We start from the raw sequence: 22,906 nt of genomic DNA, 5'->3' as shown, positions 1-22,906 counted from the left end.
ATTTCAATAAAATGTATTAGTTAAATTATAATTTAACATTAACATTTATCATCATTTCAGATATATGATAACAGTGCAATATGACTAAAACTTTATCTTTCATTGTCTAACTTCTTAGGAACCTGGAGTGCCGACAGGTGCACGCTATCTAAACATTGGAAATGTGTTGGTAAGAATATGGTTATTTCTTTCTTTTTATAAGTTAATTCTTCAGTCATAATTATTAAGCTATAAATAATAGCGCGATGAGTATTTGCAACAACGCCAAACAGTTAATTATTGACAATAAAGTACGAAACATTCATTTTCAATCTCAACAACTATATATTCCTATGATCATATATTAATGCACGCCGAAGGGAAGTGGGAATGATAAAAAGGGGGACTGGAGTCAACTTGTTGAATCAAACATGTTGAAATAATTCCAAGAGTTCAAATTACTCATATACAGGCACAAATTGTTCGATAAAAATAGATGCAGTGTGTAGTTTCATGTTGTCTGTTAACTTCCTTTGTATGATATAGAGAATGGCACTCAGTATTAGTTTAACCCTTTATTTGACTTGAAAGCAACATCACATTCTATTGCGTTATCCGCTCGTATTATAACTTTACTGGCCATTACTTGGCATAATTGCTTTCATACAAAATTCATACACATGATTTGCGGGTTATTTGTTTAGATATTTTTAAACTTTGTCAAGATGGAATAATCAAATTTACGATTGAATAAGTTTTTCCCCTACGTTTCACGAAAATCTTTTTCTATTTTTTTTTTTTAATTTCTGGTTTGTTGCTATGTAGGAAGATATTTCAACGAAAATGCTGCTAATTATTGAAAATAATCTTATATTTGTTAATAATAGGGCAATGCCACTCAGTACCAACAAATAGACCTATTTATGGCAATGTTGCTTTGAATAAGCACTATGTATTTTGAAACCAAAGTACAAATATGTTAAAAATTACGAAATCATTATCAGGAAGACGTGACTCAAGCACAAAAAAAAACTAAATATTTTGATGGTAATGCTATCAACGTTTGCAAATTAAATTTTTAATAATATAATTAATATTAAATATACAAAGTCCTCCAGTTCTGTGGAAGATGGTTCTCTCTTAACAGATATCATTCTTCTATAAGGAAGTATTTTAATCCATTGAGAGTCTTTCATAATAAATTGCAGGCTGTATTTCAGCATTTGAGAGCGTATTGGAGGTGCTTAAATACAACTTTTTATACGTGTACTATTGACATCTCGATGAAATCTTATCAATTGTTCGCCACGATACAGTCCCAAACAATGTCGCACAATAATACTCTTTAGTATTATCAATCATAATGATCAATTAGGTCTGTTATATTACCTTGGGAGACATTCGCAGCTATGCCTGTGCCGATAATATGGTGACACTAAGTAAATTACCAGTTTCTGTCATGATGAACCACTTTTAAACTTTGTCAGAATCACAACATGTTCCATGGTACAACAGTTGTAGAAAAGAAGAAAAGAAAAGTACTTAATGAACAGGAATTCGACTGTGGCGATTTCTGCTTTCTGCCTCTGTTGCAGGTAGCACATAGTTAAATCTATCGTGAGAATATCGTAACAATAGTCAATTCAATCTATTTTTGCGTGAAGATGAATCCCATAAAGAAGAAAAGAAGTGTCCAGAATGAACAAATACTCGAGTATGGAAGTTACTGCTTTCTGCCTCTGTTACACCTGACACTTAGTAAAAACTACCTTAACGCTGACGTGAGAATATCGTAACGATAATCGATTCGATCTTTTTTTGCGTGAAGATGAATCCCATAAAGACATTAAACCACTGATCTGTTGTCAAGACACGCGGATCCAAGAGGCTGATGGAAGTCCAGTACTCATTACTATTTAACCTAGAATAAGAAAAACTCAAATGGTTACATACCTCAATTTCAACAAAATTACAAAATATTCAGTAAATAAAACAAAAACATAAACCAAAATCTTTATTACAACAATATGGGGATTTTAATATGTAAATGTACGTTGGATATATTTATATACACGCATTAATAACAACAAAATTAAAACCAAATTGAATCAAATTTTATAAATGGCCTTCGGAAGATGCTATAAAATTTCATTTTGTGCAACATCTCTGCAAAAGTGGTTTGACTATTGATCAAACATCCACTGTCATTTTATGAATTTTTGAGAAGAGAAACTGTGGGGAAACTTTTTACAAGAAGACGATTATTAAGAAATAAATCTCTCGAAATATCAAAAATTTAAAAATGTGTTAAACACTATAACCAACGATACCTCGTGAAACGAATTTTCTTGAAATATAAAATCAAAAATCTGGATTTACTTATCATTATACCTTATTAAAATATGTATTTTTAATGCTCATAATTTTATCAGTTTCCTTTTTGTTTTATATCTTTTATACATAAGAATAAAATAAAGTTAGACGCTGGTAAAACCAAGTTTAAACGAGAGAAAACATAAGAATCTAATCATGCTTATTTGAAAAAAAGCTGGATTGTTACCAACAAATTAGCATAGTTTTATCCTTTATTATTTAGGGTGGATAAGAAGATATGAATCGAAGAGTATCGTTGAAAATTACAGTTACGTACATGCACATTATAACAAAAATTCAAAATTACTGACTTTTATTGTAATTTTGAACTTATTAACAACACAGAGAATCTGTATCCATGTGATGTTGACTGAAGAAAATTTTACTGAACCTAGAAACATCGAAAATGAAGTGACTCAAGTTGAACAAATATATTTTATTAAAATTTACGAAACCTAAATAAGAACTCCAATCTAACAAGTAAGGAGATAAATTATATATAATTTCAATTGGTCAGATTTTGTTATGGAAAAAAAGTATGCATTTAAAGGGAAATATGTTAAAATAGCATTTTGTTCTGTAATAATCACTTACAGAATCACAATATCAGAATGTTAACAAGCTGATGCAAGCAATGCATATAACGTTGTACTAACACTACATTAAGACTTTGTTTTGTATCGCTTTAGACAGTAATTTGAATGTTCTATTTGCGCACCTTATAATTATTTCTAATAATATTTGGTACATCAAAGATTCATATTATTCCACCAGTTTCTGAAAACAAATTAAAGGTAAGTACAAATAACTTGATTATCTGTAATTGGTGATTTGGTTTCTGTTTCAATAGAACTACCGCAAGCTGTAAGATGAGTAGAGATGGTCTCAAACATCAATACATGCAATTTTTACTTAAATCTTTAAATAATATCCTCTATTTATTAATTCTAGTTTCGTTTCTTACATAAATGCTTTCGATATAATTATTCGAATAAAAAGTTTATATTTGATAGTCTGTGTGAAGCAGAACAATGAAAAGTTGTTACTTTTAACTCCAAATGTCACATGAACTTACACAGTCTTGTGTGACATTAATTAACGCTAAGTACTTTGCCATTAACCTAAAAATAATTTTAAATTTCATTAATTTCAGTCAGGCAAGGAAAATCCGCTCAAACTAGTTACACAGTTTACGCCTCTTCTCGATAACATACTATTCCCAAAGGTAAGAATACAAACAATATCATAACAATGAACCAAACGTTATTAGTTTAAGTGTGTGTTTTCAAACAGTAGAAGCAAATTATTCATATTTAATGTTTTCTCCTAAAATTGAAAACTGACCTACACAGTAATGCCATGTTTAAACTGTTAGCAGGGTTCAGCTATTGTTTTATACATTCAACCTTAACAAATGTAAGCCTAAGTGAAATATACGAAGTATAGAGAAATTTAATAGACTTTACAATATATATAGTCAATGTAACTATTTTTCTTTCAAAACATGTAAACAAAGACAATTTCTCTACATTAGCTTTTTTTCAGTAAATTAAATAAATTTGCATTGAGAAATAATGTCATTCTACTATGTAATTTAGCTTCATAAGTAGTCCACAAATATTCAATTGTTTTCATATTGATGTGCAGAGTATATTACATAAGTTTTTCGTTTTAAGCACATAAAAATTCATCTTTCTATTCACATAAAAATTTCAAATCATTTACATAATATCAAAATGAACAAGGTTTTGAAAACTTTCCAGTGAGTACAGGCGCATTAGTAAATTACAGAAACCAAAAAATTAATGTATTAAGTCTCACACAAACATGTTCATATTTCCAAAATTTAAATATGGATCATATTAGCTATCATATTGTTTGGCAATTTCATTTCTTTACTTGTATAAGATGTATGTATGAAACGTGCACTTTTTCAAATATGTTAAGATAATACCTCAAACATTATGGAATATGTGTCGATCTTTATGAAAGCTGAATCTGCTAGAATTATTGCAATGGCAATACAGTTGTCAGAATTTTTTCAAAGTACAAGGTGCTTTCCAGACATTTAAATGCCCTTGTTCGTGGCATGGTGAATTACGCTGGAAATTACGCACTTACAATTCACAGTCAAAGCAGACCCACCACTACAAATAAATTTAGTACTGAACTAAGTGAAATGTATAAAATATTTACATCAGTGGGGCAATTGCAAAGCGTCAAATAAAGCATACCCCATGGTATATGAAAGTTCAATCATTTTTGTAAATGCTACAAAGCAAAATCCATTCTATATCATTTTTATTTTTAATAAAGAATCTTTGACTTTGATTTTGAAAGACAACTATTTAGAAAAAATGCCCTGGAAAAGATTTAAACAACCAGTCTTGGTGGTTCGCATATTTTTAAAAAATAACATAAAGCATATAATTCTAATTGGAAATGTTTTCCTTAGTATGTACAATATAATTATAATGTGAGTGTAAATATACAAACTTGCCACTTGAATTGATTTTACTTGGATGTACCCCTCGTTTTTTACAGAATTCAGCTCCACGTATATTATATTCTCCGTTACTTTAAAGACTTAATTTTGAGTTTAACATCCCGTTCAGCAGCGAGGTTATATGAGACGTGGACCTACTGATTAACGTGGAATCTGAACCGTATGAGCTCCCGTTCAGAATCGAACACGGGTCTTCCACGCCAAAAGCACGTACGCTAACCGCTTGGCCACGAAGGTGCTCTTTACTTCAAAGAGAACACACAAGATTGCTATGAAAGTAGGGTACGTTTTGCTAAAATTATTATTCAACAGATAGACTCAATAATGATGAAGAAAACAAAGGCCATAAGTTTCTCCATGTCGCTTGGTATGAATAAAGTTATATAATAATAACATATATAGGACAACATAACATAAATATAATTATTTTCAATAGCAAACATGTTGCAATTGCACTTGAATACTACATGCAGGACTCCGTTTCTTTATGGTTTAACATTTTCTGAATTATTATTATTGAACCCAGAGGGGGTGGTATATTTATATCACTTCTGATCTTCGTAGAAAGATTAAAGTGGAGATAAAATATATTCTAAGCAACGCTTCACCTATTACCGAAAACAGTTACTGCCTTTCCGATAGTGTTTTCACTCTGCAAAGATAAACATTAAAACAAAAAGTGGTAGTTTTATGTTAAATTCCGCTTTTCGTAGACATATTAGAGTAGGGATGGAATCTATTTTTGAGAACATTATTGATTAATAACGTTTTTTTCTGTGTATTACCTTTTCTATGGCTTACAGTAACAAGACCAGTTAATTTATTTACTTCACTTATGAATGAAGAAATAAAGTAGAAGATATTACATATTCAAAAAACTGCTGTTCAGTAAATTTAATCTGTTCTATTTAAATTAATATTGAAACTGAAGTAGTAGAGCTGCTCAATCAATTATCCTTCCAATAGAGGTACGGATGAAGATGTAATTTTAGGAAGCTTTATAGATTCTAGAAAACCCCATATTTGTATATGTTAGTTTTTGGTCCACAGTGATCAACGTTAAAGCTATAAATGAAACTTTTTACCATTTTTTGTTTGAAAATAGATCCAGAAACTAAGTCTGTTCCCGAGAGGTATCACAGATAAAAAGGTAAAAATGTTACCATGTGGTTCATTGGAAATGATTTCTCCTCCAAAGAATAGGTTCCATCGCCTCCCTTAAACCTCCATACAAACTGGAAGTGATTTAGAATAACGTTTTATGTGTACAATATTTATCACCATATAAGAAAATATTGTATAGTGACAAACTGTTTTCTTCACACGATCAGGGTACCAATAGAACATACCTTCACAACCGGTAACACCGTACAACAACTGAAAATAGTTAAATAATTAAATATTACTGCTACTTCCGGATTTGATACTCAGTTTCCTTGAGCAAAATTTGTACGGGAAATCTTGAAGTCGCTTTTCATTATCGATTCTGCTTCCCAAGAGCAGCTCCAATAACCTCCCTGATCTTAGAAATGAATTCAATCTATTCAACCAAAAGTTTTGAAAATTAACAATATCCGGTTTCGATATTTATTTTTATAAAATCAAAATAATAAGGAATAGCGAAAAATGTCTTTTAGAACAAGGTTTTGAAGAGATATGTTTCATCTAGAGCTACGTCCATAACCATAACAATTATACTTTGTAAGGACATCCGTGCATATACAATATATTGTATACTGAGAATACTTTATGGATGCATAGTAAAGTTAACCATTATTTCTAACTTTTAAATTTATGCTGCCAATTTTGCAAACATTGTTATTATATGTAACGACATTAACTTAAACATTTTTCAGTAAGAAGAAATGAAGTCACAGTAACATTATATACTAAACTTCCTTCGCAAAACAAAAAGAAAAATTTGCAATAGGTGTACTTATATCTTCAATATAAGGCCTGGAAGTGAAGTGATTTTAAAAGGAATGAAGGATAATATATAATAGTTTTCTGTAATGGAACACTTTTTGGGGTTATAATGATATGGAATTACGGGTTTCAAGAACGATTAAAAGTAATTGTTAGATATTTTATTTGTGTAACATATCATTTCGCTGTATACAATAATTACACACTTGTAACTACATAAACTTAATCCCAACATAGTTTATATTTTTAGGTTAGACAGTAGTTAATATGGGTTTTCCATGCTGAAAACACAGTTAGGAATTTCTCATATGTAATGAAGCCGTATAAGCCCAGGATATATATATATCATAACCATATATATCATTACATATGGTTTTCAATGTCAATTAGAGAAATACGTACGTAAAATTCAAATGCAATTACTATACAATAGGTATACTCAACTTGCAAAGAAAGAAAAAATGCAACACTTACAAGAAAACAATACCTAAAGCTAAGATTAATATTTCGTATGAAATTCCTCATTCTTTATTGTCTTCTATCCTTTGTAGCATGTTGTGTAAGTGTTTAGCACATCTTGACTTCAATTGAGCATCATGATACCACAAATAGCTGATCATCTTGATCAGTTGATGTTTGGTTTTAATATGCAACCAGCGTTTCCTACACGAAGCTATAAGGATTTTCAATCGGGTTCATATCAGGAATATTGCCTAGCCACGAAAGAACACTAATTTTGTTGACTTCGAAGAATTTTGTCACAGTTAATTCCCGGTGGTATGGGACTCAATCATGCATAAAATTGAAGTGTGCGTCATCAAACCAGACTGCAGCCTCCGGAAGCAGTTCTTCTTGAGAACTTGTAGGCATTTGTTGTGATTCATAGATCCCTCTTCTATATACAGTTTCCCAGACCCGAAGATCGGCATCATACCCCCAGACCATGACTGAAGTAGGATATTTCACGGTTTGTTGCAGGCATTCAACTTGAATTCCTCTTCAGGTCTACGTGGCACAAATTGTGAACATTCATTAGTCACCAAGACACATGTCTCATCACTAAAACACACTACTTTCTAATTATCAACAGTCCAATGTTCTAGGCCTCGTGCCCCTTCGAGGCGCTTCTTTGCCATGTGACAATTCTTGCTTTTTTCTTGTGTTTCTATTCCCTCAGCACAAAGAATCATTCGAACATTTTCACGCGAGTGTCTACACCATTCTGAGCAATTTTACGCTTAAGTCTCTAGAAGTTCGGTATCTGTTTCCCAGAGCCAATCTTTTTAGTTTTCTGATGGCTCTTAGCGATAGCTTTGATCTTCGCCCACACTTCCCAAACATATTTTCCTAATACATTTGCTTCAAGCTCATTCCAACGGAGATTTTACTTACAGATTCCCTACCCCAACTCTGCCACCAATTTGTCGTTGTGTATACCTTCCTTCCGCCAAAAGCGTCTTGACAACATACACTTTAAGCATAGAATGGTCTCTGGCAATTCCAGTTGTGCCGCGATTACAGGATTTCACAGATTAAAAGATTAATACACAAAACGGCTCAAGATTACTTTAAACGGACCCATTAGAAACTGTCGAACGCCTTGAATGCAGTAACTGCTTAGGACAGCAACCACAATACTTTAGAATGTAATTTGTTGATAAGAGACAATAGCTGTCTACAACAGAAATGCCACTTTTAGAAGTCCCTCCCATCCACTAATGCCACCTGCTCCTCAACAGTGATATCACCACTTCAACTGTACAGTGAACAAATGAAGGATCACATAATGGTGGTTTAAACCATAAAATTACATGTTCTAGAACTACAAAATTAGGACTACAATATCAACTTTTAATTTATCCAGCGTAGGAAGAATAATTTGAACATGTCTGTATGTGTTATCTATATATTAATAGCGGTGTCTGAGAACAGAAAAACTTCAGATGCAAATTGACAGTTATTATGTTTGTGACTCTTAATCTCTTGAACCGGGCGATCGATCTCGATCAAAGTTTTGACGTAGATGTATTTCTGGTTTAAGACTGTTTCTAGCCGTTCCCTCGGACGTTAGAACTTAGGAGAGATGATTGAGAATTATGAAAAAAATAATACTTAATAACTCTTGAACCAAATGTCCAATCTCGTCCCAATTTTCCATATAGATAACTTTCATGCCTGAATCGATTTGATCATTTCACTTTGAAGGAGCAACGTAGGAGTTTGGGAGAGGGAAGGGAAAAACAAAAATCAATAAATATAATTTATAAGTGACCATGTTCGTGAGTTAACTTTTAAATCACCTTACTGATCTCGATAACATTTGCAACATACATGACATTCGGCCCTGGAATATATTTTATCATACCGTGCCTCGCAACATGGGTAGGGGAGGGGGATATATAAAAATCACTGAAAAAAAAACAATATCAAAGTGCGTTTTAAACATAGTAAAATGGAACATATTACTATTTTTCTTAATTTGACCCAGCAAAATCGCGGTGCGTCTTCGATTCGAGGGCGTCTTAAATTCGAGTAATCATCTAGAAATTCTTAATTATAGATACCTGCGCTTCCGCAGGACGTTAGAGTTTGCTAGTTGTTTATTCATTTCCATTGATTTTCAAAATTAACAAGAAATAACTGAATATAGAGAACACAGAGAAAGGGGAATCGCGTTATTGTTTATATAACTGACAAAGGCTCTAAGAGCATATATATTAATAATACATTTACATTCTAACTGGATTTTTGTTTTATTCATTAATTAACTAAACATCCTTTAAAAACTAAGGGCGCTGCACTATTCATAAATGTTTTCATATAAGACCTTAATTAATTATACCATTTCAGAATGAACAAGAACATTTCAAGAATACTTATTACTTTCTGGATTTCTGTACATATAGAAATTAATAATACTTCTCTCAATCACTTTGTTTACTTGACCTACAATGCTCTTCATGATGTATGTTTGACACCTGTTTGATACTGTTACATTTTTTTAAAAAATAACTAGAACAAAATGGTGACCAATACTAGGCTTACATATCTAGTTTAATTATACGAAAAGAGCTTTTGTTTAGCATTATTAAAAGAAAAATTCAGAAAAGTAGACGTAGAAACATCCCTACCCCACCGCTGCCGATTTCGACTATCTTCAAAAGGAACCAAATTTTTAACCCATACTAATTCTCTGTAAATTTGGGTTTATTCTGTTAAGAAATGAAGTCAAAAGAGAAAACTAAATATTAACATGGAATGTTGGGAAGCATAGTCCCCAAGCCCTACATTAATTTGACTCATGAAACGGGGTGTTTTTCTGCCTCATACAAGTATCGTGCAGTTTGGTTTCATTCGGTTAAGAAATGCAAATGCAGCTACTATCGCGAGCCAAAAAGCATTATATATATAAAGCAAAACCTGCCGCAATTTTTTCGAGGAAGTGTGAAACACCAATATCGAATATCGATATTGACAATATCGGATATCGACAATATCGGATATCGATAGCGAATATCGACGATAACGGATATCGATGTCGAAAATATCGGATATCGATATCGAATATCGACGATATCGGATATCGATATCGAATATTTTTGCGATATTTTTGCGATATCGATGATCGATATAAGATGATATCGATATCGACGATATCGATATATCAACATATCGCACAGCCCTAGTTGTGGCAATACAGACACATCGTGAACTTGCGTAAAGACAGAGGAAACATCGGACATAGACAGAGCGTTATAAGAGCATGTATGCTGAACGAGTTCAAATGGAGGTTAAACGCCGCTGTAGCGGGACAGAAGATATGCCAGGCCTTCGGTGAGGATGTCGTGACGACGCGGACATTTCAGCGATGGTTTAACAAGTTCAAGGACGATGACGAAACACCAGAAAACATCACGTGCCAGAAGACCAACACATGTACAAAGAGGAACTGGAATACAGTTCAGTGTGTGGAGAAACCATTCAGCTGCACATCCATCAACTTGTGAAGCACTACAAGTTGGGTCGATCGGTCTCACATATTTTGACTCCGGGCCAGAAGGCAACGCGGCAGTCGCCTGTGTTTATTTACTGTTTCGGAGCCATTTCTGGACAGGGCGTTGACATGTATAAAAAATGTGTGTTATTCGAAGCTCCACGGCGCCGTCATAATTGGTTACCATCACATGAACCGTTTTCAAAACAGCCGAAAGGTCCTTCTGTGTGTTTGGTGAATCGCATCGGGAACCGCTACCAGCTGGTCAGAGTATCAATGCAGCTGTGTATTGTCAGCAGTTGAGCTGTGCTCAACAAAGACTCAACATTTTGGAGCCATCACCTCAGAATTGCAAATGGGTCCTCGTTTACGGGACAACGCTATGTCCCACGTTTCTACGATGACTCAGGACACCATTTATCGCCTTGGATGGGAAACAATATTCAGATGCAACAACAACAGCAGAACAACAACAGAAAAACTTCAGATGCAAATTGACAGTTATTATGTTTGTGACTCTTAATCTCTTGAACCGGCCGATCGATCTCGATCAAAGTTTTGACGTAGATGTATTTCTGGTTTGAGACTGTTTCTAGCCGTTCCCTCGGACGTTAGAACTTAGGAGAGATGATTGAGAATTATGAAAAAAATAATACTTAATAACTCTTGAACCAAATGTCCAATCTTGTCCCGATTTTCCATATAGATAACTTTCATGCCTGAATCGATTTGATCATTTCACTTTGAAGGAGCAACGTAGGAGTTTGGGAGAGGGAAGGGAAAAACAAAAATCAATAAATATAATTTATAAGTGACCATGTTCGTGAGTTAACTTTTAAATCACCTTACTGATCTCGATAACATTTGCAACATACATGACATTCGGCCCTGGAATATATTTTATCATACCGTGCCTCGGAACATGGGTAGGGGAGGAGGGTATATAAAAATCACTGAAAAAAAAACAATATCAAAGTGCGTTTTAAACATAGTAAAATGGAACATATTACTATTTTTCTTAATTTGACCCAGCAAAATCGCGGTGCGTCTTCGATTCGAGGGCGTCTTAAATTCGAGTAATCATCTAGAAATTCTTAATTATAGATACCTGCGCTTCCGCAGGACGTTAGAGTTTGCTAGTTGTTTATTCATTTCCATTGATTTTCAAAATTAACAAGAAATAACTGAATATAGAGAACACAGAGAAAGGGGAATCGCGTTATTGTTTATATAACTGACAAAGGCTCTAAGAGCATATATATTAATAATACATTTACATTCTAACTGGATTTTTGTTTTATTCATTAATTAACTAAACCTCCTTTAAAAACTAAGGGCGCTGCACTATTCATAAATGTTTTCATATAAAACCTTAATTAATTATACCATTTCAGAATGAACAAGAACATTTCAAGAATACTTATTACTTTCTGGATCTCTGTACATATAGAAATTAATAATACTTCTCTCAATCACTTTGTTCACTTCACCTACACTGCTCTTCATGATGTATGTTTGACACCTGTTTTATACTGTTACATTTTTTAAAAAATAACTAGAACAAAATGGTGACCAATACTAGGCTTACATATCTAGTTTAATTATACGAAAAGAGCTTATGTTTAGCATTATTAAAAGAAAAATTCAGAAAACTAATTCTGAAACAAATCAAGGATATGCTTTCTAATACTCTGTACGGTTGCATACACTACACTAAATGTGGATCATAACATCATACTGATAATTCTGAGAATATATTACCTGTTAAAGCTATAGTACATATATATATTCATTTATGCATTGGTCTCAGTTCAGTAATGAATTATTTAAAATCACTTATATATCTGTCTGAAAAACCAGTGGATTCATCCTTTTTGTAACTTTGATTTTCATTTTTCGTTACATTACAATGTACTTCAAACAATTTATTAAATTGTGTTGTCTACTTAAAAAATTTAGGGATAAGTTTCCAATCACTTCTAATAATAAAAAGTATATTACCAACTTTTGTCACAGCGAGAAATATGTTACATATTAAATAATATAAACAAGCAGTTACTTAAAATACAAAAGTTTCTTTCCAACAGTTAATAAAGTTGTTTCATCGATGTTAAAATAAGGATTGTTGAAAACTAACATAAATATCCCTATTTAATTTAAAGCAATATACCTCAATTAGAAAGTTTAATATATTTATAATATCAACGTAATATTGTAAACAATACATGGAAAATATTAGAACATAATCCATTTCTATCTTAAACTCAATATGTTGTAATCACCAAAAAGCATATAAAAAGCCATACTTTTGTAGTGACCAAACAATGGAGGTCAAATTATTGGGTTCAGAAAGATGAATAAATTGTTCTCTGAATATTATTTTCCAATGGTAAGGTTTAATTTCAGTTTTGAACATTTACACTGATCACCCAAAACATTATGACCACCTACATACCATAGATACAGACCCGTCCAGGCGATTGTACCGTCACCTGACGAGAGATGTCTGCTAGCCAGACACACGTATGGCACGTGTAGTATCAGTGAGCGTATGGCCACATCTAGAATGGAGAAGTCTTGTCATCCATCTGCGTTTGACCTAGGGTAGATTGTACTGGTCCAGAGGCACTGCACAATCATTTCGGAAACAGTACTACTTGTCGAGTGCTGTGGTGATTTTCTTCGACAAGTAGCGAAACTAAGCTGAAACGAATTCCAAACGTCGACAGGTTTGGCGGCCCCCTCTTTATAGATGTACGTAGTAGGCTGGGCAGACTGGTAAAGCAGAACAAGCAGCGAACTGTGGTTTAACTAACATCAGACTTTAGTGCAGGGCAGAGTATATGTGTGCCTAAACAATGCACATAACACTTCTAACGATGGGCCAACGACCCATGAGTATGACAATGTTAATACGACGGCATTGTGAACTACGACTTGAATGGGCACGGGAACATCGCCAGTGGGCTTTGGAGCAGTGGAAGAGGGTTGCATGTTCTGATGAATCCCGATACCTTCTTCATCATATCGGAGGGAGGGTGCGAATCCATCGTGTTCCGGGGGGATCAGCTCCTTGACATCAATACAGCGGTACGGAAAGGAGGTAGTGTTGGCTCAATTATTCTCTGCGGAACATTTACGTGGAAATCCATGGGTTCAGTGGAGTTAGTGCAAGACACCGTGAGGGCCAAGGCATATTGTACACTGGTGGCAGGCCACGTAGACCCCTTCATGACGACCAAGCTTCCCAACAGCAGTGGTATTTTTGAACAAGATAATGAGCCATATCTCAAGATCAGGAGTTTACTGGACTGGTTCAAGGAATACAATGGCAAGTTCCATTTGATGCGCTGGCTCCCAAATCGCATTATTGAACAATATCGACACAATCGAACATCTTTAGGATGTGATTAAACGTGGCGTCAGAGCGCATCGTCCCTCTCCAGAGAATGTATGGAAATTTGGTGAATTTGTGTGTGTAGATGTGGTCCTAATTCCCTCTAGTGACTTACCAAGACCTTATTACTTCCGTGCCAGGAAGCGCCGCCGCTGTCGCCCATTCCAAAGGTGGACATACCGACTATTAGGTAGATCGTTATAATGTTCTGTCTGATTAATCTATGTCATATCTCGTTATTTGCTCCGATATTGTAAAATTACAAATATAATAGTAACAGTTTTCTTTTTAAATTACTTTCTACTCTTTCTACGGAAAATGGACATATTACAGCACTTATAAAATATTAAAGAAATTTATTAGCAGAAACGAACTTAAAATTTTAAATATTACATATTTGTTGTAAAAATACATATTTGCAAATGTGTGCCACATTTCCGATAACTGAGTTTCTTGGTTAAATTGTCACCAAGGATCAAGTAAAGGGAAATATATATTTTTATTTTGAAAACACTGTCATGTTTGAAAGAGAAAACACTAAAAGCAGTCGAAAATAGTAATACTATGGCGGTTTAGTTGCTATTGCAATGCTTAAAATTACTTCCTAAAGTTTATCGTGACAGGTGATGAAGAATGTAAATCGACAGTTCCCTACGACAATTTCACACTAGGTGCAATTATCGCACTTTTTCAGGGTGTAAATTGTATCGACAACTTAAAGATACACTAATTTGAAACTTCAATAAGAGTATGTATATGTTATGGTTTTATGGTATATTTGTTAAAAGAGTCTGTTGATTCCGTAAAATTTCGGCTGCGTGTTATGCACTCCATGTAATATATATAATATTTCGGCAACAGGGTAGAAATAATCTCTACGAACAAAAAATTATATGTTTCTTAAGAATTCCTTGATATGGTGCGAGAGAATTGTATAATATACAAGTTGTCCATTACCGTCTAGCAAAATATTATATTACTTATACCTAAGACGATAATATTGAAACAAACATGAGATATAGTACTACTTGAAAAATGAACATAGCAATTACAAGTTACTCAATGGTCAAACAAGTTTTAAAAAATTAAAGCATTTAAAATTGGGTAAAAATCTTATACAGATGTATAAAACATGTAAAAGATAGATTTATTCTTGCATGTTTCACCACAATGTTTCTTCAGGTCGGTAGGAATATAAAAGGCTACATACATATCTTTGTGTCTGCTATAAAATTTTTCAGTCATGTTATTTTAGGTCATATTATTTGGCCCAGGGACTTGAGAAATAATAGTACCGATACATTTGTTGCAGTTATTGTTGTTTCCTTTCTTTTCAATATTCTGACCATCTTCCTTTATTACAATCACAATTGTTGGTAGATTCTGACAAATATATCAAATTGATAACCATTCGAAAAACATGTTATAATTTCCTCAGTAACTATTATGTTTTTCTCAGATCTTTCTATTGAACTTTTGTCTTTGTTGGGAGTAAATTTTATTGTGCAGAACACTTCAGCAAAATGCATCAATAATTTCGTACTTATAAAATATGATAATCGCATAAATAACACTAGTAACTCGCACCCAAAATTGTAACGTGTAGTATGATGGGGCCAAAACTGATTGTTAAGCTTAGTGATAACGTTCCGCAATAATTTTCTAAATAATAATAAGTGTGAGGTTATATATTACATTACAATACAGTTTTAGTATTTAATAACAAATAACTACATTTCACAAATGGAAATTGTGAAACAGAGGCTAGAAGTCCCTTATAACATGCATAATAAAAGAAAAGAATGATTCCCATCCTCCCAATGCTACATTTCTTTTTTCATTTGAGTTTTATATCTTAGTCCATCCGTCTCATTTTTCTATAAACTATCCCACATTTTTTTACATTTCTTTCTAAACTCTTACTAGCTACGCTTACTCACATCATAGACATTACTTTCCTTTCTCAAAGTAAAAACCAGCACGATAATACCTTCTTCCTGTGTGCTAACACTTAAATCCTGAATGCTTCGCGCACTTCAGAGATGGATGGACAAATATAAAACCTCTTACATTTCTTACATTCTTCAGAAGAAGATTGAGATTTTAATGTTCATGAAATTTACAGAACTCTCATTACTGCAGCGAAGGTTGATTGCTTGTTACTCTGTCAAACAACCAGATCTTTGATGAAATTCGAAGTAATGTATTCTTGTTTCTCCGACGCACCAATATGGTGAAATTATGTCCGCAAATATCATTTTACTATTGCCTTAGAAATTTTTTTTTTTGGTCATTTAGTTTTTTTTAGATATTATGGAGTTATAAATATAATAATAACAGTTTATTTGTGTTGCTTTCCACATTTGATTTTCTACTAATAATAGATGTACTTTTACGGGAACTCTCGGTAAACTTAAGGAAATTGACACTTTCAATAGAAGTAGTTGCATTTAAAATATTTAGAAATTAAACTACATATATTTCTTTGGACATATATAAGTCCTTAAAGATACAAAGATGTCTCCTCTCGCACTCTTATATAAATAATATTTTTTGCAATCTTCTTTTAGGGTCAACGAGGATTTCTTGATAGCCTAGTAAGTACACTTTCAGAATATTGCTTTTAGATGTAATATTTAAATACCATTTAATCAATAGAAAATCTCCAATTTGATAGAGCTGTAAAATTTCTGTCTTATTCTATGACGATAGTTTAAAGTTCATGCAATTTCTAGTGAAAATATGATTGAATCCTTACTTTCTCAACTGAAGCATTACCCTAGTCCTATATATTACGAATTTTAAATATTATAAACTGTTGTATGCACTAAAGAAAATAAATTTGAAAGAAAAAATATGAACTATACATTTATTAATGAGTTGCATTATCTTCAAATACAATAAAGTATATTTTTGATGTTTCTCTCCTCAAAATTTGTAGATTAATTACCATGATTTATTTTCTGAAAAATAATAACGCTTACGTTCTTATCTTGGTCCGTAATAATAAATGAAAGAGTTTAGAAAAAATATATATATGTTCATAATTATTTGTTCAAAATGTTTCACATTACTTGACTTAAATTGCTGTTCAAACAATCTAAAACCGAAAAATGTTTAAAACGTTTATTTCTAATGTCATTCTTTGATCAATGAAGAGAGTGCCTTAAATTACTATAGAGGTTACATTATAAAAGTACAGTTCAAAAGTATATGAATTTCCACACACAAACTGGCGTCTTACAAAAGGTTTTCGGTTTTACAGTTAGACAGTGAGAATGTTTTCTGACGAAAATGTTACCTAAAGCTTACAATTGTGATAGACAATTTTCAAAGTAGATATGGAGGAATTGATATCGCCCATTATTAAGTTGTACACTTCCTAGTCATCAAAATATATACTATACGTAAAAACGGGAAAACATAAAGAAATCTTGGATTGAAGGTCCCACAAAATAACTTAATGGAGGAATTTATCAGAGAAATACGCTGAATAAATTTTCTCACATAATTGTGAAAAGGGTTTAATGACACACACACATGCATATATATATATATATATATATATATATATATATATATATATATATATATATATATATATATATATATATATATATATCAGCGCGCGTGTGTGTGTGATTTCATGTAGATATTCTGAATCAGTATTTAGATATTTCTCAAGATTTTCATTGGCATAAAATCATATGTTATTGTCAGTATTAAAGAGAACGCGTTCGTTATAGGACTACTAAAAACCCATTGCAAATTCGTAATTAAATAATGGTGATTAAGAATAGAAAATTGAAGCTCCTAAGAAAACAAACGAGATACAAAACTTGATGTATTTTAGTTCTGATGTTAGCACCCTAAATTCTCTAACTTTTGAATGTTCCATCATTCTTTGAGCATAGTAAGTGAAATCATGTTAGAACTAACTGAACATATGATGCTATATAGAGTGTTAGATGAAGATATTTCGGGAGATAATCACTGAACGAAATAGTAAAAACCGCACACTGTATAGTAATATATATAACAACAATATATATCATCATCATAGGTATTCTGCCTTTATTGGCAGGTCACTTGCCGCAACTGAGAAGCTTCCATGCTCCACCGTCCTCCGCTAACCTTTTCGTCTTCGAGTATGATCTTTCTGTTTTAATATCATCCATTAATTGTAGTCTCCTTCGACCCCTCCCTCTCTTTCCCGCCAACATACCCTTTAGAACGTCCCTGATGATACAATCTCTTCTTAGGAAGTGTCCCAACCAGTTTCTCTTCCTCTTCCTAATAATATCTAAAAGCTTTCTTTTCTCATTTCTAACAATCTCTCAATCGTTTTGCGCTCTACCCAACTAATTATTTCCATTCTTCTCCACACCCACATTTCGAAGGCTTCCAGTCGATTTTCGTCACCTTTATGTAATGTCCACGTTTCCGCCCCATACAGTACAACACTCCACACGAAGCATTTTATGAGTCTTTTTCTCAACTCTTAATTCAAGGTCCCACAAAACAGACTTATCTTCCTCCTAAAGGCTTCTTTCGCCATTCCTATCCTTGTTTTTATTTCACGTTCGCACTTCATGTCATTACTAAGAATAACACCCAGGTATCGAAAGCTATTCACTTGTTCTATTTTCTTCCCTCCTACTTTTATATTTGACATAGACCCCATCGTTCGAATCACCATGGCTTTTCTCTTTCTAACATTTATTTTCATATCATATTCTTCAAAGCCCTTTCTCAATTTTTCTAACATGATATTGATTTTCTTTTCTGATAGTGCAAGAAGCGCCATATCGTCTGCAAATCTAATGCATCTAATCATTCTACCTCCTACCGAAATGCCATCATCATCATGTAGGCTATTTTAGATAGACATTAAATAGTGTTTTCGAGAGTCAGCATCCTTGTCGAACTCCCCTTCCAATTGCACTCTCTTCCGTCAGTTCTTCCCCTATCCTAACACTTACTTGTTGGTTCATGTATAAGTAAGTTTCTTATGAGTCTTCTATCTTTCCATTCCAACCCTATCTTTGTTAGAATTCCCAACAACAATTCCCAATTCACGTGGTCAAAAGCCTTTTCTAGATCAATAAATGCAACATACACCTCTTTCAATTCTCTACAAATCTTTCACCGATCGCCTTTAATAATCCAATAGCATCTCTTGTGCACTTGCCTCTTCTGAACCCGAACTGCTCCTCCTCAACATCTTTATTTTTTCTTCATATAACCTTCGAATCAGTGTTCCGAGCAGAATTTTAGCTGCATGAGATATGAGACTAATAGTTCTATAATCCTCACATCTCTTTGGGTTCGATTTCTTAGCCATCGATATCATGATCGTTTTCAGAAAGTCTTTTGGCCAATCTCCTGTTTCATATATTTCATTGCATAGTCGCAACAATTCTTTCTTTCCCTTGTCTCCTATATTTTTAATGAATTCGATTAGTATGTTATCTATTCCGGTTGCCTTTCCATTCCTAATCTCGGATATAGCCTTTTCAAACTCATCCCGAAGAATACTACATCCTTTATCACCCTCTCCTACTTCATTTTCTACTTCAACATTTAGGCTACACGGTCTCTTACTCTCATATAAGTCTTCAACGCATTCTTTCCACCTTCCTATGACCTCATTTCTCTCGCTGAGTACCTTCCCATTCTTATTTTCTACTACCATCATAATACCCCCTTGTTTCCTTCGAAATTCCATAGATTTCACCTCCTTGTACGTTTCCTCATATTTCCCAACTCTTTCTAATTCTTCTATGTCCTCGCATTTTCTTTTGTAAAACTCTTCCCTTGCTCTGTCTGTTTCTCTTCGTAATTCATTATTTAACTTTCTGCCCTCTTCTGTATCAACCTGTCTCCACATCTTCCCCTCCCTCATTTTCTGCAACATGTGCTCTGTAACCCATGTTTTTTTACCAGTTTTGTGTTCGTGGTAACCTACTGCTTCTTCTGCAGCCTGCTGTAAGCAACGTTTAATATGTTCCCACCGTGCGTTACTACCTGCGCCTATTTTTTCCTCGTTCGAACATTTTTTTTTTCGAATTTTTTTAACGAAGAGATTTCTTAATTCCTCGTTTTTCAACTTTTCAGTATTCAACACTTTGTTACCTACTTTTCTTCTGCCTACATTTTTCAGTTGAATATCCACTTCAGCCAGCACAAGATTATGATCAGAGAAAATATCAGCCCCGGGAAGGGTCTTCGCGTTCTTTAAGCTATTCCGATACCTGTCCTGAATCATAACATAGTCTATCTAATATCTTCCGCCGTCTATTGGTGATTTCCATGTATATCTTCTTCTCTTGTGCTGATTGAACCAAGTGTTCCCAATTACTAGTGAATTTTGTCTACAGAAATTCACCAGTCCCTCTCCCCTTTCATTTCTTTCGCCTAAACCATATTCGCCTACGATACTATCTTCCTGTTTTTCTCCCACAACTGCACTGAAATCTCCCATTAGAATTATGCATGCACCCTTCTTCTCCCTATCTGAAATTTCTTCTATTTTCTCATAATTTTCCTCTACTTCTTCATTTGCATGCGAAGTCGATGGAGCATATGTCTGTATCACCACTAGATCCTTCGTTTTCCCTTTAAGTCTTAACATCATAACTCTATCATCAATAAATTCTACTTTCACTACCTTCCCCTTTAAGCGCTTTCCAAGAATCCCTTTTCATTACCTGAGTTAAACATCCTATATCCTTCGCTGTTCAATACCCCATTGTCTTCCCATCTAACATCACAAACGCCTACCAAATCTAAATTATTTTGTTTCATTTCTTCTTTAAGATTTTCTAATTTTCCTCCCTGTAACATAGTACGTACGTTCCATGTCCCTATCCTAAACCTTTTGCACTTCCAAGTCTTTCTTTCTCTGTCTGTCTTACCCCATTATTACTTTCTCGTCCAATAGTCCTTCCCAAACCATCCGCCTCCCGGAGATCCGAATGGGGGGATATTTTACCTCCGGAACTACATTTTGACCTGCGAAAGACCATTGTTCATATGTTCTATTTTTTGCTGCTAGCAAAGTACGGAAAATAGAGTGGTGGTTTCCCCTTGCCTTCCACCCTGCAGTATCCCAGCCATCAAAGTCACTCTGATCACGCCTGGGACTAATGTCCAAGTTGTCCTACCAATCACTATGATTTCCGCAAACTTGGCTACTGGAGAACTGCTGCCTTCTCCCAGAACACTTCGTCTGGCAAATCCATTTAGACCAATTCGGCAGGCGTGGCTTTTCTGGTAGCAAACTACCACCGACACAGGTCTAAATTTCACTGTAGCACGCAATCCTCCCCACCCGACACATAAGTGTCTTCGTAAAGGTGGTGTTTATCGGGGAGGTTTATTGCTATTATTCAACTTTGTCCTGAATAAGTTATTTTGTAGCATGTAGTTCCTTTGCTTTGATTTCGTAAATGAATTCTAGCTAACAAAATATTCAATTCATGTAAACTTTCTTGAAAAGATTTCATATAATTACCCAGCTGAATCCTTTCGAAATAGAATACTCAACAATGAACTGAATATACCTCGGAGGTAAGCAAAACCACAAGTTTATGTAATTTATAACTAGGAGATTGAGAAAACCATTCGCTATATATTATCTTATGGAACTTTTACTTGCTAATTCTAGCATTATCGATGTAATTTTAAACTCAATCATCTTTGTAGGTTCTAAACATTTACAGGATTGAAAATCAATCACCATTCTTCATCAAAATCTTCAGCACATTTTTTTTGTTTGATAACCGTTTAAAGATGACTGATGAAAAGAGTATCGAGAGTAACAATTGTTGATGAGTTACAAACTTGCTTTCTGTATATCAAATATTTTGTCGTTAACTACGACCATCTTGAAACACTTAAAGTGCATGTTGCAAACTAATATTATTAATTGGAGGTAATTGCGAAACAACTTTAAACATGATTTTGAAAAACAATCGGAATCCAAATGTAATCACAAAGTGCCTGTTGTCCAAAAACTAGTTACTTAGCTAATTTAGATTTTCATTAAGTTTTCAGAAGTGATATCGGAGAAATTATAAAAATGGTATTATTCGAGAGAAGAATTAGGTCACATAATGAGACAGTTCCTTGTGTATCTTGGACAAGGAATATTTCTCAATATTTTTCCAATGCTTAATATTAGAAAGTGAAAAAAGGTATGAATTATTGAGTCCAAAAAAAAAAGAAGTAGATATTAGAGATGAAGAAATTAAAACTATTATGTAATTGACTTATCTCTCTAGGAAATACGATAATTGAACTAATAAAGTCTTTCTTCAATACTTGTACTACTTTTGGAAACATAGTATAAGGAGGCAAAGGTAACTTAATGTCTTCATCTAAATACAATTATTAAGCAGTTTGACTGATTGTAATATATTCGATTTAGCACACATAAATTGTTGTATTCTCTTCAAGATCATGAGAGCAAAGTAAGGTGAAATTTTGGGATTGGAAGATGAAATTTTATATATATATATATATATATATATTTACCTTCGAAACACACAGCTACATCTAAAAGGAAAAAAATCATAAAAAAGTGACTACTACCAGATTTTAGTGAATTGTAATAGTGTAATAATCAAGTGTACTGTATCGTCGTTACTATTTTGTAACTCATTCTGCTCTCAAGACAGTGGAATGCTAGTTTTCTTTTGTGAAGGAATATTTATAGCGGTCTTCAATA

At 33.5% G+C, this 22,906-nt stretch overlaps 1 protein-coding gene across 1 annotated transcript in view; it reads left to right on the top strand.

Moving 5' to 3' along the window:
* LOC145662484 (uncharacterized) overlaps positions 1 to 22,906 on the top strand; it is a 534,791-nt gene that overhangs the window by 401,159 nt on the left and 110,726 nt on the right. Inside the window, exons 60-62 of the mRNA XM_081728093.1 lie at positions 119 to 169; positions 3,506 to 3,577; positions 16,746 to 16,772. Of these exons, the coding sequence (XP_081584219.1) occupies positions 119 to 169; positions 3,506 to 3,577; positions 16,746 to 16,772 (150 nt within the window). The remainder of the gene's footprint in view (positions 1 to 118; positions 170 to 3,505; positions 3,578 to 16,745; positions 16,773 to 22,906) is intronic.

Source organism: Thermobia domestica, chromosome 10 (genome assembly GCF_964235325.1).
Source record: "Thermobia domestica chromosome 10, izTheDome1.hap1.1, whole genome shotgun sequence".
NCBI classification, from domain to species: domain Eukaryota; kingdom Metazoa; phylum Arthropoda; class Insecta; order Zygentoma; family Lepismatidae; genus Thermobia; species Thermobia domestica.
Note: the sequence above shows the minus strand (reverse complement) of the source record. Positions and strands in the feature narration are given on the sequence as shown.